This window comes from Diplodia corticola, assembly GCF_001883845.1.
Source record: "Diplodia corticola strain CBS 112549 chromosome Unknown scaffold15, whole genome shotgun sequence".
In the NCBI taxonomy this organism is placed as follows: domain Eukaryota; kingdom Fungi; phylum Ascomycota; class Dothideomycetes; order Botryosphaeriales; family Botryosphaeriaceae; genus Diplodia; species Diplodia corticola.
This window is the reverse complement of record NW_017971494.1, coordinates 244,687-265,428: the sequence shown is the minus strand read 5'-3', so window position 1 is coordinate 265,428 and position 20,742 is coordinate 244,687. Positions and strand designations below refer to the sequence as shown.

General features: G+C 58.2%; 7 protein-coding genes across 7 annotated transcripts; 4 read left to right on the top strand and 3 right to left on the bottom strand.

Annotated features, from left to right (window-relative positions):
* Positions 1–49: 49 nt before the first annotated feature.
* BKCO1_1500077 (ubiquitin thiolesterase) lies at positions 50–1,330 on the bottom strand (the record flags this gene model as incomplete). The annotated part of the gene is made up of 3 exons (XM_020271338.1): positions 50–230; positions 282–493; positions 548–1,330. 3 exons carry the CDS (start codon positions 1,328–1,330, stop codon positions 50–52), a joined length of 1,176 nt encoding a protein of 391 aa, XP_020132103.1.
* An 823-nt stretch (positions 1,331–2,153) lies between these two features.
* On the top strand, positions 2,154–3,378 carry BKCO1_1500076 (feruloyl esterase a; the record flags this gene model as incomplete). Its single annotated transcript, XM_020271337.1, has 5 exons — positions 2,154–2,174; positions 2,233–2,317; positions 2,370–2,650; positions 2,733–3,131; positions 3,187–3,378. 5 exons carry the CDS (start codon positions 2,154–2,156, stop codon positions 3,376–3,378), a joined length of 978 nt encoding a protein of 325 aa, XP_020132102.1.
* A 924-nt stretch (positions 3,379–4,302) lies between these two features.
* Positions 4,303–5,001, bottom strand: BKCO1_1500075 (mitochondrial succinate dehydrogenase cytochrome b small subunit; the record flags this gene model as incomplete). Its single annotated transcript, XM_020271336.1, has 3 exons — positions 4,303–4,474; positions 4,527–4,646; positions 4,697–5,001. 3 exons carry the CDS (start codon positions 4,999–5,001, stop codon positions 4,303–4,305), a joined length of 597 nt encoding a protein of 198 aa, XP_020132101.1.
* Positions 5,002–5,239: 238 nt separating this feature from the next.
* Positions 5,240–6,901, top strand: BKCO1_1500074 (mitochondrial-processing peptidase subunit beta; the record flags this gene model as incomplete). The annotated part of the gene is made up of 5 exons (XM_020271335.1): positions 5,240–5,392; positions 5,447–5,572; positions 5,637–5,714; positions 5,764–6,455; positions 6,511–6,901. 5 exons carry the CDS (start codon positions 5,240–5,242, stop codon positions 6,899–6,901), a joined length of 1,440 nt encoding a protein of 479 aa, XP_020132100.1.
* Positions 6,902–7,653: 752 nt separating this feature from the next.
* On the bottom strand, positions 7,654–8,150 carry BKCO1_1500073 (atpase mitochondrial; the record flags this gene model as incomplete). The annotated part of the gene is made up of 4 exons (XM_020271334.1): positions 7,654–7,693; positions 7,762–7,827; positions 7,896–7,961; positions 8,026–8,150. The coding sequence occupies 4 exons, from the start codon at positions 8,148–8,150 to the stop codon at positions 7,654–7,656; spliced, it is 297 nt and encodes a 98-aa protein (XP_020132099.1).
* A 2,143-nt stretch (positions 8,151–10,293) lies between these two features.
* On the top strand, positions 10,294–11,316 carry BKCO1_1500072 (14-3-3 family protein; the record flags this gene model as incomplete). Its single annotated transcript, XM_020271333.1, has 5 exons — positions 10,294–10,357; positions 10,414–10,720; positions 10,780–11,021; positions 11,080–11,150; positions 11,203–11,316. 5 exons carry the CDS (start codon positions 10,294–10,296, stop codon positions 11,314–11,316), a joined length of 798 nt encoding a protein of 265 aa, XP_020132098.1.
* A 7,648-nt stretch (positions 11,317–18,964) lies between these two features.
* BKCO1_1500071 (bzip transcription factor) lies at positions 18,965–19,615 on the top strand (the record flags this gene model as incomplete). The annotated part of the gene is made up of 3 exons (XM_020271332.1): positions 18,965–19,305; positions 19,366–19,470; positions 19,528–19,615. The coding sequence occupies 3 exons, from the start codon at positions 18,965–18,967 to the stop codon at positions 19,613–19,615; spliced, it is 534 nt and encodes a 177-aa protein (XP_020132097.1).
* Between the last annotated feature and the right edge of the window lie 1,127 nt (positions 19,616–20,742).

The following is a 20,742-nucleotide window of genomic DNA, read 5'->3' as shown; positions in this document are numbered from 1 at the left end:
GACGTCAAACTAATCGTGCAGCCATGTTCTCTCAAAGTTTGGCGGGTAGTCACGCCTCCTTCTTCCTCAGGCCCTCGGGCAGGGTGGCAACCTTCTCATTGAAGAGCTTCTCGGCGTCAGCCCAGACCCTCGCGGTCTTCCTGTCCTTGAGCTGGAGCAAGCTCTCGAGCAGACCAGCACTGAAAGACTCAGACGCCTCACGAGGAAGGAGAGAAGGGAGGTGATCAATACTATCCACGAATTAGCTGTATGTGGTGTTGCCCTTGGCGAGTATCACTTACGAGATAACAGAGAGAGGAATGTCGTTCTTGTCGCCCTTGACCTCGACAGGCACAGTAGGCTTGTCAAAGGTGGTGTTGATGGTGTAGACGGGGATGGGGTTGTGGGGGTTGGTAGTATCGCAAGAAACATCACAGACGACGCTCAGCTTACGGCCGGCAGCGGAGAGCAGGTCGTTGTTGATGAAGGGAGGAATGGGCTTGGAGAGGTAGATCTGCTCCAGTTAGCATTTCGTCAGTCGGAAGCGAAGAGGCGCGGTGGAGCGTACGGCGTTGACAAAGATGTCCTGGTCGACGATTTCCTGGTACGGGCCCAGCCTGTCCTTGGTCTCGTTGATGTCCCACTGGACGAGACTGCTCTCTGGCAGACCGGCCTTGACGAACAGGTCGACGGCACCGCGGCCGCAACGGCCAAGGGCGCCCATGATGAAGGCAGATGGCTTGCGGCCAAGTATCTTCTCGCCGGTAGCGACATCGTCGGCAATCTGCTTGACCAGCTCTGCCTCGTTCAGGTAGTATCCACGGCCCTCGGTGAACTGCTCAACGCTGGGCAGCTGCTGACCAGGGTGCTGGAGCTGCCACGCCCACATCTTGACGGCGAGCGCAGCACCGGCAAAACCGGCGTGGTAACCGAAGGCACTGACTCTGCGGCCCTGCTCGTCGACCAAGAATTCAAGGTCGTACAGCACGCTGCCGCCGCGCGGGAACCGCGACAGAACCTTCTCCCAACCACCCTGGTTCTTGTAGCAGTGGCTGAAAGCAATGTGGTCGTTGGTCAGAGGGAAGTCCTCTTCCTCGATCTCCTTGAGACCCAGAATCAGCTTGGAGCCCGGGGCGGCGGACTTCCAGCTGTTCTCGGGGACGAGGGTGGCGCCGGCGGCCTCATACTCGGCATCGTCGAAGATGCGGCGGAACTCGGGCTTGGTTGACGAGCGCTCGACCTCAACAGGGTAGCCGGCCTTGACCAGCGCCTCAATAGTCGAGGGAGCGAACGAGCGGTGCTCGAGCGGCTTGGTCTCAGAGCGGAGGAGGATGGTGGGGTGCGCCGACATTTTGAGCGAGTCTGCAGACGTGGGTTCGAGGTTTCGCGGAGCAATTGAAGGGGGGAGGAGGCAAAGAGGCACGGAGAGAAAACTGAAAGCGAAAGAGAAGGAGCGGTGGTGCAGGTGGAAAAAAGTGTCGACTGAGCTTGGAGGGGTGACTCAATAATTCCGCGGCGCACGCCTCAGCTCCCGCTCCGACTCCGGCGCGGGGGGCAGACAGGCCGCCGCTTTCCAAACCGTCATCTCCCATTCGCCCGTGCGTCATCGGAGATCAACCCAGAGCACAGCTATAACTACAACCTTTCAACAATCATCATCAGCACCACCATTCTCGATGGCGCAGTCACTACCCGCAGTTCGCAGAGAGTTTTCTGTCGGCAATATCGGCGACGTGACCTGCAAGTGCAACCACATTCTATAGGCGACCAATGCTACACTGATCATCCCAGTACCAATATGGTCTATTAAGCTGGCCTGGATAGAGCGATCGGCCCTCGGCAAGTCCATCACTGTCGAGATGTCCAGCTTCATCAGTCGAGCCTCGGCATACAGGTCTTGATATGCACTTCCTATGCATTTCAGGATTCAAAACCTTGCCTGTTCAGGATATCAAGCGTTTCACGCTCGAACTCTCCGCAACCATGTGCCACGGCTTCCGGGCCGCATTCAATCTAAATCCACGCAAAGGCTGGATATTGACTTTATTGAGTATCGAAACTTGGATCTGTTCCTCGGACCTGCTCCATGGCGTGCCACATATGAGACGCAGCTTGCCCAGCACTCACATAGTGTCCCCTTACTCTTCTTCTTGGCACCGAACGACGTTCTCAAAATGCGTATTGGGTCACTTCAGGTACACCTGCCTTATTCCAGCCAGGACTGCATCGTGGGTCTCTAACTTGCAATACCAGGTATCAATTGGCGCCCTCTTCTCCTTCTGCTCTCGTTCGGGCACAGGGAGCCCGACTGTTATTCGTCAAACACCGGGACCAACTGGTTGGTGAACTTTATGTCACAGGCAAACTCCATGACTGATGGCCTCCTCTAGTTTCGAACAATACTTTTGCACGATTCGTACGCTATGCGGACTTCTCCTCTGCAGCATATGCGTCTGATTGTCCAAATCCGCCTTTCGGAGCAAGCATCACGCACCGAATCAATAACCCAGACACGGACACCCAAGGCTTTGTAGCGCGAGACGATAGCGCCAAAGAAATCATCATCGCCTTTCGCGGCACCTCTGATCTCGCAGACTTTGGGACCGACTTCTCGCAGGAGCTCGTCTCATACACGTCACCCGCGGTGACAGCCACCTGCGGAAACTGCACAGTGAGTAGGCAACTCTGCCTATACCGCGGGTTCCCTTGAAGGTGCCAGCTTGATCATGGTAGACTCTTACCGCAGCCAACAGACGCACAAAGGCTTCCTCGGCGCCTGGAATAGCATCGCCGAGGAGGCCATCTCAGCCGTCCGCGACCAGCTCTCGCCCAACCCCTCGTACAATGTCACCGTCACCGGACATTCCCTCGGCGCCTCGGTGGCCGCGCTTGCCACCCTCTCGTTCCTCGGCGCCGGCATCCCCGTGACCACGTACACCTTCGGCGAGCCCCGCACTGGTAACGCGGCGTGGGCCGACTTCGTTGATCAGCAGGCGCCGCCGGGCAACATGTTCCGCGTCACGCATGCCAACGACGGCGTGCCGCAGACGATCCCGACGAGCGACGGGTACAGGCACCACTCGACCGAATACTGGCAGCGGGACGAGGCGACGCCCGCCGGTGTGTTCCAGTGCTTCGGGCAGGAGCCTACGGTAAGTTTGCCTAGCTCAGGTGCAGAAGATGGGTATATTGACTCTACATTCGTAGGACTGCAACAACGCTGTCAGGGGCACCGGCCTGGGCGCAAACGGAATCGGCATTAATGCTGCTCACCTTGAGTATCTCGGCATCTCGACAGGCAATCCTCTCGATGATGGTGCGACTGCCTGCAATGGCAAGCCACCTACTATCTTAGGTGTCATTGGCGGTTTCTTAGGCTTCGGGAACGAGACTGAATGAATATCGACGTCTGCAGATACCTTGCCTAGAGACTGTTACATAGTTCTCCCTGAGAAGCAGCTATCCTAGGAAGACCCTGTATTTTATCTCGCGTGTTTGAATGACTATTGCTCTGCTGTCATGCGTAATCATCAGTTTATGTTGCCCGTAGCTTTGTGGCCATAGAGCTTTTGCAGTGTCAGTAGTCTTCCATAAAGCTAACTCTTGCGTCTCACTCACTGGCATCTGTGATACTCCCTTGAACAGTAGCTCCCTGGGATCCCAGACGCCAACAATACCAGAGTTCCGTCGAGCCCCACCTTGATGCTTTGGATACTACCCAGTCATTAGGTGCGCATTTTCCTTGACCAAGCCATACTTTCCTCTTGCTCCATGGCTTCTTTGAAAATCACGAAAAACTTACTCGATGTAGCTAGTGGTCATTTAGTACATTTCCGGTTTTATTCTTAATTTTCTTCGGTGAGAGGAGATGGCCCTCAAAAGAGATTCATCGTTACTTTCTTAGACGTCAGTTTGAAGTCTGGTTATCACATCATGCTGGGTAAATGTTCACCCGACCATCTTGATCCGGCATAACTAATCGGGTGAACTCGGACGAAATCGGCTATCGCTGTCCACCCTGTGATCTTCACAAGCGACAACGAAACAGCAATGGAGCAGTCGAATTTCAACCATGTTTAGAGGCGTGAAAACAAGATAGACTAGTTTTTAGTCGATATACTACACCTGTGAAACCTCAGTAACTCCATTGACCCTGCCGCGTCTGAGTGATACTCTCCTGCTCTCTTGATATCATCCCCACAATGACCTGAAGGCCTTGGTGGAGAAATAAATCGGATCACCCGGTTTCTGTGGTGCTATACAAAGGGCATCCATTTATCGCGACAAAAGCTTCCTGAACATCTCTATTTCAAGCACGCCCGTTTACTGCTTCGCGGTCCAGACCCTCTTAACAGCCTCGGTGATGCCAACATCGTTTGTCTCGAACTCGTACACGCCGTATGCAACAAGCAGGGTGGCGCCGTTCAAAACCCACATGAGGAGCCTGAACACACCGGGCACTCTGTACTTGGGGAAGTAGTCAATGATGCAGGACCTAGGAGCTGTCAGCTTCGTCTCTGGCCTCTGAGAAACATGTGGCTACGCACTGGAAACCGATGTGCGAGTGAAGGACGAGAAGGGCGCCGAGCACGGCGTCAGTGACCGGGTTCAGGGTGCCGGCGGCGAAGGGAGCAACGGTGAGGGGAACAAGAGCAATGGCGATGACCCTGCAAGGAAAGATTAGCTATGCCCTGAAACATTGATGTGGCTATCGGACCTCTCGAAGGACCAGTGGTAGCTGCCATGAGTGGCCGAGACGGGCGGGACCGGGGTGGGGTCGTTGGCAGTGCCCTGGATGCGCTGCGGCGGCGGGGGGAGAATGGCCCTGCTGGCAGCGGAGGCGTGGAAGGGCGCAATCCTGGCGGCGGGCAGAGCATCGCGGACGAAGGAGGGCTTCACCGGCAAGCGGGCGAGCGGGGAGTTGAGGCGGAAGGCCGAAGCGGCGGGGGCCCGGGTGGTGAGCAGGCGCGCGGCGGGCGCGGCCTGGCAGGCGCGCAGAGTCGGGCGCACGATGGATGCCATTGTGTATCGCGATGGAGAAGGGAAAGGACCGCGAGTTCAGGCGCTTGAGAGCGTCGACATCACCGTGCGAATACCGAGGTCACCCGCTGATCGCGCCAAGACATAGTAAGCAAGTGGTGATTGGCTGGCGCCCTAGGACCGACGTCCTGCAAAATCGCCTCGCCAACTTAACATCACGGCTCCCGACTACCCAACATCATCCGTCCTATCCCGCCGCATCCTCCCCGCATTTCTCGCCATGGCTTCCCGGCGGCTAGCGTTCAACTTGCAGCAGGCCATGCGCAGCCGCGCGGCCCTCAGCTCCGTTCGGTCGCCCGTGACCAGAGGCTTGGCTACTCCGCTCAGCTACGGCGCGAAGACGGAGAGCACCACCCTCAGCAACGGCTTCACCGTAGGCGCCATCGCGCACAGTCCGCCGTGCCCTTGCTGACTCAATTGGTATCAGATTGCCACCGAGCACTCGCCCTGGGCTCAGACCTCGACCGTTGGCGTGTGGATCGACGCCGGTAGCCGCGCGGAGACGGACAAGACCAATGGCACCGCGCACTTCCTGGAGCACCTTGCCTTCAAGGTACGAGGCCTGCTGGACATTCTGTGGCGATAAATTGGAATGGAGCTGAGACCATCTTGTACAGGGCACCCAGAAGCGCACCCAGCAGCAGCTCGAGCTCGAGATTGAGAACATGGGTGGCCACCTGAACGCCTACACTTCGGTGCGTCCGCCTGCCGGCTAGCCCTGCCAGCTCTTCTGATGTAAAACAGCGCGAGAACACCGTCTACTACGCCAAGTCTTTCAACTCCGACGTCCCGAACACCGTCGACATCCTGGCCGACATTCTCCAGAACTCCAAGCTCGAGAGCTCTGCCATCGAGCGTGAGCGTGATGTCATCCTCCGTGAGCAGGAGGAGGTTGACAAGCAGCTCGAGGAGGTCGTTTTCGACCACCTCCACGCTACCGCTTTCCAGGGCCAGCCCCTCGGCCGCACCATCCTGGGCCCCAAGGAGAACATTCAGTCCATCCAGCGTGACGACCTCACGAACTACATCAAGACCAACTACACCGCTGATCGCATGGTTCTCGTTGGTGCCGGTGGCATTCCCCACGCTCAGCTCGTCGATCTTGCCGAGAAGCACTTCGCCAGCCTCCCCGCCGCTCCCCCGGCTGGTCTCTCCTCCATCGCCGCTGCGCAGAAGGCCAAGCCCGACTTCATTGGCTCCGAGGTTAGGGTTCGTGACGACACCATGCCCACCGCCAACATCGCCATTGCTGTTGAGGGTGTGAGCTGGAAGGACGATGACTACTTCACTGCGCTCGTTGCTCAAGCCATCGTTGGCAACTGGGACCGCGCCATGGGCAGCTCTCCCTACCTTGGCAGCAAGCTTAGCACCTTCGTCCACAACAACAACCTTGCCAACAGCTTCATGAGCTTCTCGACCAGCTACAGTGACACCGGGTAAGATGATGCAGGCCGTTCAATGGACCCAAAACAATCATCTAACGTTTTATAGTCTTTGGGGTATCTACCTTGTCTCTGACGCCGTTACCAAGCTCGACGACCTCGTCCACTTCACTCTCCGCGAGTGGTCCCGCCTGTCGTTCAACGTCACCGAGGCTGAGACCGAGCGTGCCAAGGCTCAGTTGAAGGCTTCGATTCTCCTCTCGCTCGACGGCACCACCGCTACTGCCGAGGACATTGGCCGCCAGATCATCACCACCGGCCGCCGCCTTGCTCCTGAGGAGGTTGAACGTGTTGTTGGCGCTATCTCCGAGAAGGACGTCATGGACTTCGCGCAAAGAAAGCTCTGGGACCGCGATATTGCCATCAGCGCTGTTGGCCAGATTGAGGGTCTGCTGGACTACGCCAGGGTCAGGAACGATATGAGCAGGATGGCGAGCTAGATGGTTAAACGTCGATGTACCCTATGCTAGCGGATATAGAAGAGAGGTCGTGTGTAAACTTAGCCCCTTAGTTTCCTTGCTGTACAAATCTCCTTTGGTTTTTGATGAGAAAGAGATGCGGAACACAAGGGGTGAAACTGGGGCATGGGCGAGAAGCCCTGCTGCATTGTCATCACTCGAAGGCTTCCTCGGCATCATCACGTCCATGAAGCATGTAACATTTGTCAAAGACAACTGCCAACGTAATGTGAAATGTTGACGCACGGACACGCCAAGTCACTCGACTGAGGCTTGGTCCTTCGCAGCCTCCAGTTTGCGGTAAAGGAGTTCAAGCAAAAACAGTTACAGTGGTGCCAGCTCCAGAACGCGTAAGCGATTTTGTGGAACCCCGTGTCAAAGGCGAAGAAGGCTGTTAAGCGAAATATAGATGTCCGGCTGCGCGTCGGAAAGGCGTGGATGGCATTGGATGAGGATCGGGGCTTTTCGGATGAGCGTCCGCTTATCCGAAGTCGAATCCTTCTCGACAAACAACCGCAAGGCAGGTGTGCGGAGGGAATGTCACGGGTTGTCCGTAAGTCCAAGTGAATGCAATCTTCGCTTTGAAGTGATTTAATGCTGCTATAGTGCTTGCCTGGCGGGGGAAGACTTCATTCAGTTGGCCCCAACGGTCCTTTCCTTTATGCCTTAACTTAGTTGCCTGATCGCGGATGGTGTCAATCTGTCTGTTCCATAATATGCGGTGGATAGCCGTTTTAGTTTTGCTCACCACCCTGCTCCCTCGTAAGGTCATCGCTGTTGAGTCGCGCAGAGGTTAGCTTTCGTGAAAACGGAAGTGGGTGGGGCAACGAGAGAATACGAACATGTGCCTGTCAAGCTCGTCAAGGTGCTCCCTCTGCTTCTTGAGCTTCTCCTTCAGGGCCCGGAGCCTAAATGGTCCGTCAATCAGCCTCTGACGTGCCTGTGAAAGTGGCTGTCGGCCAAGGCCATGGCTTACTTTCTCTTCTCCTCCATCCGGATGTAGAGCTCCTCGTTGGCGGCCTCGCGCTTGTTCCAGGCGTCGCTGCAATGGGCGCGTCATCAATCTCTGCATCAAGCCTGGAGTTAGATAGCATTGAAGATCTCACCTAGCCTTCTCGCCACCGCTGCGGACACCACCGGTGTCGCCAGCACCCATGACGCGGATGGAGGTGCTGAACGGGCGGGCAGCGGCGGGGGCGCGGACGGCGCGGGTGATGGTAGTGCGAAGCATTGTGGTTGCTGCGCAGTCATTAGCTTACGGCTGTGGAATTGATGGAGGTTGGGAGGACTCACGTCTTGCGGTCGAAGGTGATGCGACGGGATCGATGTTGGTTTGGCGGCGAAGCAAAGTCAAGTCGGGCGAGAGCTTGAGCGAGCTGCAGCGGCTGCCAGCCTGCCGTGCGCCCAGGCCACCTTCCAATGACGTTAGCCGGGGCACATGATCACGTGCAGCACCTTCTCCATACGGAGACGTGAGGAGATGTATGGGGAAGGGCGATGCCGAGGGGGCCTGGTGGCATGATCCTGCCCAGATGTGTCAAATTCGATCTGTTCACGAGGCTTTGCAGCAGCCGACGGCGTCTACGCATGCCTTGGTCGGATGCAGTGATGGCACAGGCAAGGTAGCGACAAAAATAATCAACGCTCGCGGACGGTGACAGCTCGCATGATGGTGAAACACGACCAGCCTACGAAGGCTTTGCTATTATATGTGGTGATCGTAGAAGAAGAAAGCTCTTCGAATGAGCCTGGACGAGAGCGCCAATTGCTCTCTTAGCAGTGGTGACGCCCAGCTGGGCCGACCTCGCGCGGGGTGATGAGCCTGGCTGATAGCACCAGCTGCTGCATTATGATTCCAGACCCTGAGCGGCGTTGCAGCAGATCGGCTGCCGCCATGATGACGCTGCCGCCGCCCACGAGCCTCGGGAAAGGTGCGTGGTTGCTTCAGGACTGGTCATTTATCGACCGACGGGACGGCCAATCAGGCGCGCGCCACCACGCCGGCCAGGGTTGCGCTGGCACAGCCCCGAAAAGCGCGAAATGGCAAAATTGCTGCCCAGAGCCAGACAGGGGCGGTGCAGCGAAAAATATCAGACATGTCATTGTTTGCGACCATCCAGCGATCGGGCGACTCCTTATCGGCAAGACGCGCCCCTATGGCAGTGGCAGACTATATTGAAGGACTGCACGTGACAGCGCTACTCTGCCCCTGAGGCACCAAGGTGGAGCGGTTCTGGTGCTGAGGTCCGCCGCCATCAGGACATCAACGGTGGAAAACCACGAGTGGGAGCGATGGCTTGGCCAGGATTGCTCGAGCGGCGTTGAGCGAAGCATCTAGACAAGAAAGCCAACCCCCCATATTATTGCAATACTGGCTTCGTAAGCGGTTTGATGCACGCAGGGGAGGCCAAAGATACGGACAAATCTGGTCGGGTTGGACTTGCGCTCCCGCCTCGCCTTTAGCCTTGACGCGCAATGAGGCGCCGCCCCGCCAGCAGGCTTCTGGAAATTGCGACGGCTGCGCGGGCGCCCAACGGCGTCCAGGTGGGCGCACGCTGGCAATGAGTCACGGGCGCGGCGTGGTGCGAGTGTGTTGGCGCGTTTTGTTCTGTATCATTCGCTCCTGCCGGCCCAGGCGGTGGCCGTAATTGCCCCGTTGCTCTCGCTAAATACGGCTAAGGCCGCCTTCTCTTGGCTTCCTACTGACTGATCGCACGTCAACAACAAACACCACATCCTCTCCCAAGTTCATCCCCTCCCGTCCACGTCGCCGCAGGCCCGATATCTTCAGCGTCCCATTTCGCAAACCCCGCCTCCACTTACTGCTTCGTCGATCTCTGCCACAGGCTTCCAAGGTGAGAGACAAACCCGTTCTTTCATCATTCTTTCAGCCTCCTGGGCTTGCCTGTCGAGCGCTCCGCCGGCAACTCGCTACACGCGGCGCCATCCAGCGCTCACAATCTCGGCGCGGGTGCGACGTCCAACGCTGCACTGCAGACGACCGCAGGACGAGCCAGAGCATTGCGCGCCGCCGCTGCCCCACCCTGACATCCTGACTCCTTACAACTGCACCCCTTCACCGCGACGCTCTGCGCCCATCTCAACGGCGCCATTCGCGCTTGCCATCACTCCGCTGCTTCGCCGACCCGCTGCCACGGCGGCGGGGAACGCACGCCAAATCTCTCGGCCAGGTGGTGTTGGGCGCAACGCGCTGGTCACTCTGCCCCGCTATCCGCCTCGTTCATACCTTCCTCCGAGCTCCGGCGCCAACGACGGCTGCGCATCACAGCCGCCATCACGATGCACGTTCGCACACCGCTTTTGGGCCTGACGCTGACGTTTGCGACCTACAGACCACACATTCCCACGTCACCATGAGTAGCTACGAGAACTCCGTCTACCTGGCCAAGCTCGCCGAGCAGGCCGAGCGCTATGAGGGTATGTACAAATGCGCCGCTGTCCCTGGATGTCGGTAGATCTGACGTGGCTCGCAGAGATGGTTGAGAACATGAAGACCGTCGCCTCCGCAGACCAGGAGCTTTCCGTTGAGGAGCGGAATCTCCTCTCCGTCGCTTACAAGAACGTCATCGGTGCCCGCCGTGCTTCCTGGAGAATCGTCACGTCGATCGAGCAGAAGGAGGAGTCCAAGGGCAACGAGTCTCAGGTTGGCCTGATCAAGGAGTACCGCCAGAAGATCGAGGCCGAGCTCGCCAAGATCTGCGAGGACATCCTGGAGGTTCTGGACCAGCACCTTATCCCGTCCGCGCAGAGCGGCGAGTCCAAGGTTTTCTACCACAAGATGTAAGGCTGCCCAGCGCATCAATTGGGAGCGCAGGAGACTGACGAACCTTGCCACACAGGAAGGGTGACTACCACCGTTACCTCGCCGAGTTCGCCATGGGCGATAAGCGCAAGACCTCCGCCGATAAGTCCCTCGAGGCTTACAAGGCCGCCACCGAGGTTGCTCAGACCGACCTGGCGCCCACTCACCCCATCCGCCTTGGTCTCGCCCTGAACTTCTCTGTCTTCTACTATGAGATTCTCAACTCGCCCGACCAGGCTTGCCACCTTGCCAAGCAGGCCTTCGACGATGCCATTGCTGGTGAGTGATATCAAGTCCTTTTTTTCCCATGATGCCAAGACACTGATGACCACGACAGAGCTCGACACTCTCAGCGAGGAGAGCTACAAGGACTCCACCCTTATCATGCAGCTGCTCCGTGACAACCTGGTAAGCACCTCTCCGACAATTCCACCGTGATCGTCCACTGACAAAAGTCTAGACCCTGTGGACCTCTTCCGAGGCGGAGCCCGCTGCTGAGGCCGCGCCGGAGGCAGCCAAGGAGGCCCCCGCCGAGACTACCGCCCCCGCTGAGGAGGCCAAGGCGGCCGAGTAAACGTCTTTGATGTCATGTTCCGGTGACTGGTGTGATGGGGTATCTTAGTTGGCATTCCATTGGACGAGGATCAAAAAATTCAGCCACACAAGGGTTTCCTTGGGTCGGCAAAGCGGGGCTGTATCGGTCTTTCTTTGCTTCTAAAGATTCCGTTCAATTTTTGCTTAAACCCTAGAAGTTTGCGATAACCCCCGGTCTCCTTTCCCCTTTCTTACCCTATGGCCATCAATCCCCCTTTGTCGTTTACATTACGATAGCACGTCCTGCTCTCTGTACGGTCTTAGACCTTTTTCATGAAATCAAATGCCAAAGAACTAAGGATTATAATCAAAAAAAATCCCCCATCAAGAAAGATTCCTTATCTGAACATGCGATTCGCGTTTGCGCTTTCTGGAATGTACACTCATCTTTCTTTTCAATTCAAGACTGCGCGCTTCCAGTAGAGGACGGCGGGAGACCTTTCGCTGAAAGCTCAATCTAGAACCATCGAATACAAACTTCTATATCCGGTAATATATGAGTCCAGCGGAGCGTGAATCCATGCAAAAGGCATGTATGACGCGTTAGGGCCTCGGCATCAACGAATCTTTCGTCACCGTCAGGGCGGGGGTATAGATCCAGGCTCTCTCTTTGCCTTGGGCAAATCAGGATCCGGAAAGCACCTCTTAGGGGGGGTCACGCGCGGGATGTCCGATCTGAATCCCCCAGATCTGCATCACGCATTCGATGGCGGGGAAAGCAATATATTGGTGATGGGCAGACACGGACGATTGCAACCGCATATTATGACGATGATGGTGCATAAGAGAGGGTCGGATGAGGACAGGGGTTTCACGCCATCAGTCAGCCTAGAGAGCACCTAGTGCTGCGTCGGAAGATCTCCTTTCCTTTTTCTCTTTGTTTCCAGTCCGCATCACCACGTCCGCCTTTCCGTGGTCACACAGCTCCAGGGGGGTGGGGGTGGTAGCGTCATGTTGGGTGACGAAAGGGATTGACCTACCGCCATCCTTTGGAGGGGCAGTTGAGGCAAGTATGCTGACGTAGGTGTAACTTTGAACGACGTTTCTTCACAACAAGCTAAAGTAGATATCATAACTATACAAATGCATCTAGATCTAGGATTCTACCGCCCATAAGATAGGTATAGGTGGGTCGAGTTCTTTCGCCACCCACTGTGCTGTTGTCTTTCACGTCGTCCTTTCTGTTCGACGTCTTGAGAGGGCGAAGAGGGAACTTTGAAGCAGCTCGGGACGTGAGTAGTTGGGGGAGTCGTTTCTACTGTCTTATTTTTTTTTTTTGGGCCTTGACGCCCGCCCAGGAAAATCCGAGACACTGGCGGTTGATGCCTAGCAATGTCCGAGCTGGTGGCAAAGGAAGAGGAATAAAATAAACGCGAAGGGGGTGAAGAAGCAATAGGCATGTTCGCCTCGGTGGGAGGCTGAACATGAAACAGATTTGAAGCTGCAGATCAGGGAGCGGGAGCAGCAGCAGCAGGTGACTTGGTTGCGGCAACCAAGGAGGCAGGGAGAGGGGAAAGGGTTAGCAGGTGAGTCCGTGTGTGAGAGGGAAGGCCATAGCGTAAATCGGGATCTGGGCGTGGTATGGACCGTGGGCGTGAGAAGGAACATGAGCAAAAACAAATGCAGGGCGAACGTAATTGATCTTTGTCCTTCGCGAAGCAGTTCCGACTGAGAGGAGGTGGGGGCATGCGGAAGCTCTATCTGCTCCTTCTAGAAGATCGTTTAGCTACTCGAAGCACCATGGAAGGGATCCTCAGCGTGCTCAAAGCTTCTTTCTATTCTTCGATTGTCCTTTCGCCTTTCCTTACCCTCTCTGGTTTCCCGAGCTGATCTCGGATAGAGAACGGAAGGGATACGTCTATACGAGGGACGCACTGGTCTCCCATCAAATTTCTCGAAGGGCGCGCTTAGGAAGATCTACGTAGTAAGTCGATGATTTTTTTTCCTGTCCCTCTCACTTCCTGCTCGATCCTCATCCATCCTTGTTCACATGGACGAACCAACCAACATGCGCTACTACCATCCTCCCCTCTCCCTGATCCATGTCCGCTTTCCGCTTCCCCGGGCCATGAGAAAAGAGGGTCTTCCCGCGATGGCCTAGCCTCCCTGGTCGTGATGATGGTCATGGCGTGGGGGCCGGACGCACATATTGTGGGTTTGTATGATCGGTGTCCGCTTCGTATCGTACTGTTCCGCGTAAGCGCGCTGTCCGGACGGACCAACCCGTATCAACCCCGACCTGATTCACCATCACCTGCTCTACTACCATTTTTGTAAGCGACCTCAAGATGTAGCCTCGTGCTCGATTGCTACTCCGCCTATGGTTCGGTAAGGAAAGGAGAAACATGTTCTCGTGAACGCGCGTTTGCTGAGGTTTACATGCGGAAGAGTGAGGCGTGGAGGATTGACGCGCAATGCTTTGCTAGACCGCTTCGTCATGCTCGTACAAAATATTTGGATGGGTATCACTCTTCGCTTCTTCGGCCGTTCTGTGAATGGGCCAGCTGCGTCGATCTCGACGATGGTCTATGGGCCCCATTATCGAAGATTCGTGTCTTCGAATCCTCCAATGGCTTGGAGTCTTGGGTGCGCACGCAAGTACCTTTGGTCGTTGCGGTTTGCCCCGAGGACCCGGATGACGGTTGTGAATGACTACTGAGGAGAGGTATTCGGATGTATCGCTTTTTTTCGCGCCTCGAGCGGGGCTTGTCAGCCTTACTAGTAGACATTAGGCTAAGGAGAGGAATTCAATGCCCTTCGAAGGTCCCGAGATATTGGTTGGTGGAGTCAATGAGAGACTACAAAGCACAGCGTCCGCGAATAATGATGGGAAAAAATTCACAATTGCTCCTGCTCCGAGGCCCTGCCAAGGACATACTGACGGGGGAAGCCTTCAGGCGACGCTACTTTAGACGGTAAGGCGTCTGGCGGTAAGACCCTGTGCCTTCTGGCGACAAGACATGAAGAAGGCCGTGTTGCATCAGTTGGGCTGGGCTGAGTGTCCAGAACTAGATCTATCCCTTTTGGCTCCACTACCTGTGTCTCGTCTTTCTCGTCGCTCCACTTGCTGCGTGGTGCCTGCGGGATATCGACTTCAGGCGGGGCCTTCTGCCTGCGCGGCGAGCCGGAGCATCACTCCTCCGAACGAGCCTCCCGTGTTCGGAGTACCTATGCTTTAGCATCTTGAGTGCTGTCTTAGAGTCACCTTTCGCTGCAACTCTGAGAGTGAACAGCGGGGTCCAACGGTCCAACCACAGAGCCCTGCAGTCATCACAGCGTGAGCAGATATCGAGGCACAGGGGGCCTCACATCCGCGTGCTTTGATGCTCCTTGTCATGCCCTGGAAGAAAAAAAAAATCCAAGAGATACGTGGACGGCGGAGAGCCGGGTGCCGTCCAATCGGGCAGGTCGCTTGACCACTTTTTCGTCTCTTCCGCGTCCTTGGAGCTCCGTGACAGCGGCACGCCTTCTGCATTCGGCGGCCCCGCACAATGGGAGCGGTTGCGGCGCTGATTTCCCGTGCCGTCCATTTCGCTTGCACCAGTCGAAGCTGACGCATCAGCTGCTCCCTTTTCCACGTGGTAAGCAAGGTGGGCTACGGGGCCGTGAGGATCATCGTCGAATGGTACTCTCTCCGTTGGTCTGAGGGCAATGACATGGAGCGAGAGGGCACGCGGGCAGTCCGACGTCGGGGAGAAGGTTTAATTTGTTCTTTCTGGAAGGACTTTCTCTTCGGTCTCTGGTCGTTGGTGGGGGCGTTTCGACAGCAGGAGAGCATGGGGCTTGCCGGATCGTTTTGGATCTGCCTGCCTTGCCCTACGGGGCTGCGGAAGCTTACAGACGACGCGGTGGGTTCCGCAGCCAGACTCGAAGAGGATAGGAGGGCGGCACATTGACATAGCGGTGAGCAGTGTGACGATGGCCGCTTATGAGCATCAGCAACGCTGCGACAACACGACCCCCTCCGTGTTTCTGCTGAAGAGAAAAAAAAAAAAATTCACTCGCATGAGGACTGACTCTGCCCGTAGCTGGGCACAGTGGATCGGGCACGTCGGCGCCCGACAGCTAGCGGCTTTCCGGTACCACGGCAGTCTCGGAATCGAACATGTCTTTTCAACAGCTTGCTGAGAGGCTGCGAGGCTGTGGGTGAAGGATATTGTCAGAGTGGCATCCCAAGGACCACGCATGCGGCGCGAGGATCCCGCATGCTTGCGCCGCTCCGCCCATCCATTGCCTTTTTGATGCCGGACCAAGACGGTGTGTGACGATGAAGCAGGCGCGGTCCCTGACTAGGCCAGCATCAGGCACGACCTGCAGATCTGCAACAACAGCGCTGACCAGCGGGTACCGGCCAATTTGCTATGGGCAATTCACGGACGCAGCGCAGCGCGTTGGCAAAATCTTTGTCTGGTCTCGTGAGCTCTTCCGCATCAACGCGCCTGTCGTCATCAGTCCATGTTCTGCGTCGTCGATAGTATCGCTGGCCATGGCGTTGGGCCAGCGCTGCGCACTTTGCTACACTTGCGGTCCCAGCTAGCGCCCGCCTGCGAATGACATGGACATGGGCTGTCCGTTCCATGACTACTGACGTTGTCGAGCTGCTCCCAAGCCTGAGCCCCATTCGTTCCCTCCCTTCGCTCCCCTTCCAACGTGTCTCCTGGCCTCCACCCCCACGGCCGACGTAAAAGCAAACATCGATGACGCCGGCGTGGTACGTATGTACTCATGCTGGACTCGTATCCCGGCGGCTGCGCCCGCTGCCGACCGACCCTAGCCGAACGCCGCGCGCCGTTACAACGTGCGTATCACCGATACACAGCCTCGCAGGCAACGGCGCATGATGCTACGACGGAGCGGCGAAGCCGTAAGGCTTCCCCAGGCTAAGTCTGGGGATATGACGACGAGCCGGCCCAATCGCGTGACGGTGACGAAAGCCCAGGCGGCAGGGCAGGCAGGGCAGGCCTATGATGAGCGTCCTGTCTCCGGCTCCGCTGGGGTTGAGATGAGGGAAGAGGGAGCACCCTTGCTTGCCGCCGCGCAGGGCCGCCGCGCGCGAGCTTGAGCTTTTGCTTTCAACGCGGGCTTGTCGGCCGGCGAAAAAAAGACGAGGTGGAGTGTGCGCACGACGGCCGGCCGCGATGCGCCCGGGCGGCGGCTACGGCGATGGCGGGCCTTATGATGCCCAGAGGCCTGAGCCGGGGCGGGGAGACGGGCCAGCGCCAGCTTGCTGGCGGCGAAGCGCGGGAGGGGACGAAGCTCGGGGGCGTTTTTGCGTGGACAGCGCAGAGAGAACAGTCGGGTGGGATGTGAATGGCGGTGTTGAAAGTGAGGCCGTGGGCGTCAAGCGAGCATCATCACGGGTCCGTGGCTGGCCCATGGGGCTGATGGCTGCAGCGGCCGGCGCGGGCGGGGGCAGTATGGCACGCCGCGGCGTGTCATGGCACCACGTCTGCGAGCCGGGCCTGTCCATGCCCCCAGGCTGCGCTGTTCGCCAGACTGCCCGGCACTTGATGGCAATCAAACCGGGCCGAAGCTGCGGATGGCGATGGGCGTGACACTGGACATGCGGCGGCTCCGTAGCTGAGTCGCCGTGGCCGTGTGGCCGTGGCGTGCGGGCTGATGGCCAGCTCATCCTTGCGCCTTGGGGCTGCTGAGGGCGGCGCAGAGGCACATGTGCGCGCAGCGCAGCGGAGCGGCCAGCGAGCGTCAGCAACCCGAGATTGCACGTCGACGGCGGGAGATTTGTGGCTCCCGGGCGGCTGACTCAGCCGTGTCTGCAGCCGTGTCTGCAGCCGTCGTGGTGCTGGGTGGTGCCGGGTGGTGCTGGGTGGTGCTGGGCGGTGCTGGAGCTGCATGGGAGATGCAGCTATACAATTACTGATTGCAGTAAGTCAGGCCTCCTCCAAGCCCAGCCACGTGTGGGAATGCCTCTTCAGGGCACGGCGCAGCCGCAATCGAGTAGCCGCCCCTCGCATCCCGGCTGCCACCCTCGCATAAACTCCTTTTGTCAAAACATCAGCCTACCCTTAATATAAGCTTCTGTCGCCCTGCTAAGTATCGATAAGGAGATGGCTCCGACGTCAACGAGTCGGGCAGCTCGGCACCATCCGAGCCCTGCGTGCGCCGGGCCCTGCGTGCGCCGAGGCTCGCTGCTCGCAGGAAGGCGTTGACGAGAGGAGGGGCGTTCGGGCGCGAGTGCGCAAGGGCGGAGGCCGCGTATCCCTGTGACCTGTGTGCGACCCAGACGCTCGGGAGGCAGAGGAAACGGAGCTCCTGCCAGTGGCCGCATCGCTCTAACGCCGGGGATTTTTCTCTGGCTCCTGCATGAAATCATGGCCCAGAGGTTGATTGAGCGGGGAGCGCGGAACGAACGGCACCACACGCGAGACCCGGGCAGCCCGGCGGCGGCGGCGGCTCGGGCAGCAGCTGCGCGCAGCGGAACCGCGGGGGCGGCGGAGGCGGCGTAGCGGGAGGGCGAGGGGGTGAGAGAGTACCGGCAGAGCGACAGCTGCAGGCGGCGGGCGCGAGTGCCATCTGCATGGCCGGAGGGAACAGCAGCGGCGCTGGGTAGGGCAGGCTGGGATCTCGCGAGCAGGGTGCTCCGGGTAGCGGTAGCGAGTGGAGATTGGGAATGGCGCCAGTGCACGCCAGACGCTGCCTCGCAAGCGGCCGGCGCAGCAGCAGGGACAGAGCGTGCCAGGTGCGTCCGCTGCCAGTCGGCCGCCGCCGACTACTGCGACACTGCGTGTACCTGTCGCCGCCGTGCCTGTCGTGCCGTCGCGCCTGTCGTGCCTGCCGTGCCTGGGGGGCCGGCGTGAGGATGGAGATCGCTATCTTTTGCCGAGCGGAAATTGAAGCAGGCGGATGAGGTCACGGCTGGACGAGGGCAAAGGGCGGTCACTGTCGAGGGTGTGAGGCAAGATGCTCGGGCGAATGCCCTCATACGGGCGCGCGCGCCAGATCGCCGGCAGCGCACACGCCCGGCCGCCCACTGGCCACCGACATTATTGCGAGTGAAGCGGCGCGCTGGAGGAGGATGCGGATCACCGCCGCAGCCCTTGGTTCGCCAAGGTTGCGCACGACTCATCGCTCCGACGTGTCGTCATTGCACAGTGCCCCCTGCCCGGCCGCCTGCTAACTACGCTACCCGCCGCCCGCCAGCCGACTCTTGTCCTGGCGCCTCAGCATCGCTCCTTGTCCCCTGCGCCCTGCAGCAGGCACTACACTCCACCTCCAACACCACGCCCGGCGCCGCATCGTTCATCTTCCACGCTTCGCCAGCCATTCCACGCGCCCGCCCCGACCATCAGCTCCAGCGTATCCACCCAGCACGCACATGCTGCCGCTGCCCGAAACAGGTTCAGGGTCCACTGCTCCTCTCGCAGCCTAGCGCTAGCCTCCGAAGCACCAAAATCTGCGTGCTCCACGTTACCGCGCCGGCGCCTGGTAGTCTGCACGCCCTTCCCGCCGCACTGCTGCGCTAGCTGCTACTTCATATCGACTTCTCACCTTTCCCACCCAACGCTGCTGCTGCTCCCACCTTGGCACAGCAACCACCGCTCGCCACGCCCACCCTCACCTCCCACCAACAAACACCACGCACACCACACAAGCCTGCGCGCCGCACCATGTCTGCGCCCCAGCACTTCGACGCCGCTCCCACTGCGGCCGTCCCTCCAGCCGCCAATGACCCCCACAGCACCTCCGCCATCGTCGACGACGAGTACGTGAGCCCTGCCTCCTCGTCGTCGTCCATCAACGACCCCGGCCAGCCCGCCCACCTGCCCCGCCCGAAGCTGGGCAGCCGCAAGTCGTCCGGCACCATCATCATCCCGCGCGACAGCCCCCAGGTCGAGCTGGGCGAGGAGGAGGAGGAGTACGATGAGAACGACGCCCGCACCATGAGCCCACGGAGGACGAGCGAAGAGATCGAGAAGATCAGCCAGGAAGCCCGCGAGGCCCTGATACAGTGAGTCGCAGCACCGCACCGTCGCCCTCTACCCCCTTACTGACCCAGTTCCTCCGACAGGCAAGCCAAGGCTCTCCAGGCCAGCCTCCTCAGCATCGTCGACCGCGTCGAGTCGGTGCGCTGCGAGCACGAAAAACTTGAAGGGGGTAACCGTTTTCTACAGTCGTATGTCGCGCCCTGGTCCCCTCGGATACTCTCACCCCATGCTGACTCCAGCTGCAGCTACATTGGCGAGCTCATGCAGACGAGCAAGCTCACTGCCGCCGGCGCCGCAAAGGCAAAGGTCTCCAAGGGTCGCCCTATCAAATAAACCGTCTCGTCAGCGACCACCCATGATGAGTTGCAAGATGGCACAACCCACCCTACCTCGACAACTCACCCCTCACGCATGAGCTACGATCCGCCGCAGTGTCACCACTTGCATCGCATCGTTCGTGGGATCATCTCGGGACACCGTCTCGACGATGGTCCTACGGAGCAGGAGCATCCAACACCACCCATTTGTCATCATCGACCCTCGAATATGGCTGAAACGACACTTAATCGGAGCGACCACCCCAACCATTCCTCTTGACAGGAAGCGACTACCATAGAGGACTTGGGATGACGCACACACACTATCAACATTATACTACTTGCCACGGCGGCATATTTCTTCCCAGTCTGTCGCGTTTACGAAGCGTGCATAGCGAGAGGCTTGTTGGCGTTCAAATTGGTGCACGCACATCTATTTGGTTGGACTCACTTTTCGGCATCAAAATCTCACCACACCGCACATCTGCAATCTTCGCTCCGCTCGCTGTACAGACATCAATTGCACCACTACCCTTTACGACCTCATCTTGGTCGACCTCCGCCATCGGCCTCCATCGTCCAGTACCGACGCGGTGACGGAGCACTTCATAGGGATACTCTAGGGCACGAGGAGCACCATCATCATCATCATCATCATCATCATCATCATCATCATCATCGGCGTTTGCTGTCTAGTCTTCATTCCGGGGTTCCTTTCACTGTATTCTTCTCTGCTTTTGGTTTTGCATCATAGCTATCGCTATGTCGGATTTGTTACTGAGCGGCTTTTGGGGTTACGGATCTGCTTTGGTTTTTTTCGCGTTCTTGGGGTTTCATCATCACCAAAGGGAGGCTTGGAAGGAGGAGCAGTCATCATTGTTTACGCTCTAACAGATCAGGTTAAAGAGGATGGCTGAATGCACGGGAATGGGGGGATAGTCGAAGACAGCTGGCGTTACACGATACGGCCGCAAACTGCCCCACGTGGCGGGAGCAACATACGGAAACGCTCATTGCTGGAGAGATGAAAAAGAGCATGAGCCGCGCCAGAACAGCATGCCGTCCCACGGGACACGGCTGGCTCCGAGCGATATATTTGGCTTTGTGCATTGCCTAGGCATCAGCCCTCGGACGAGCGGCGTA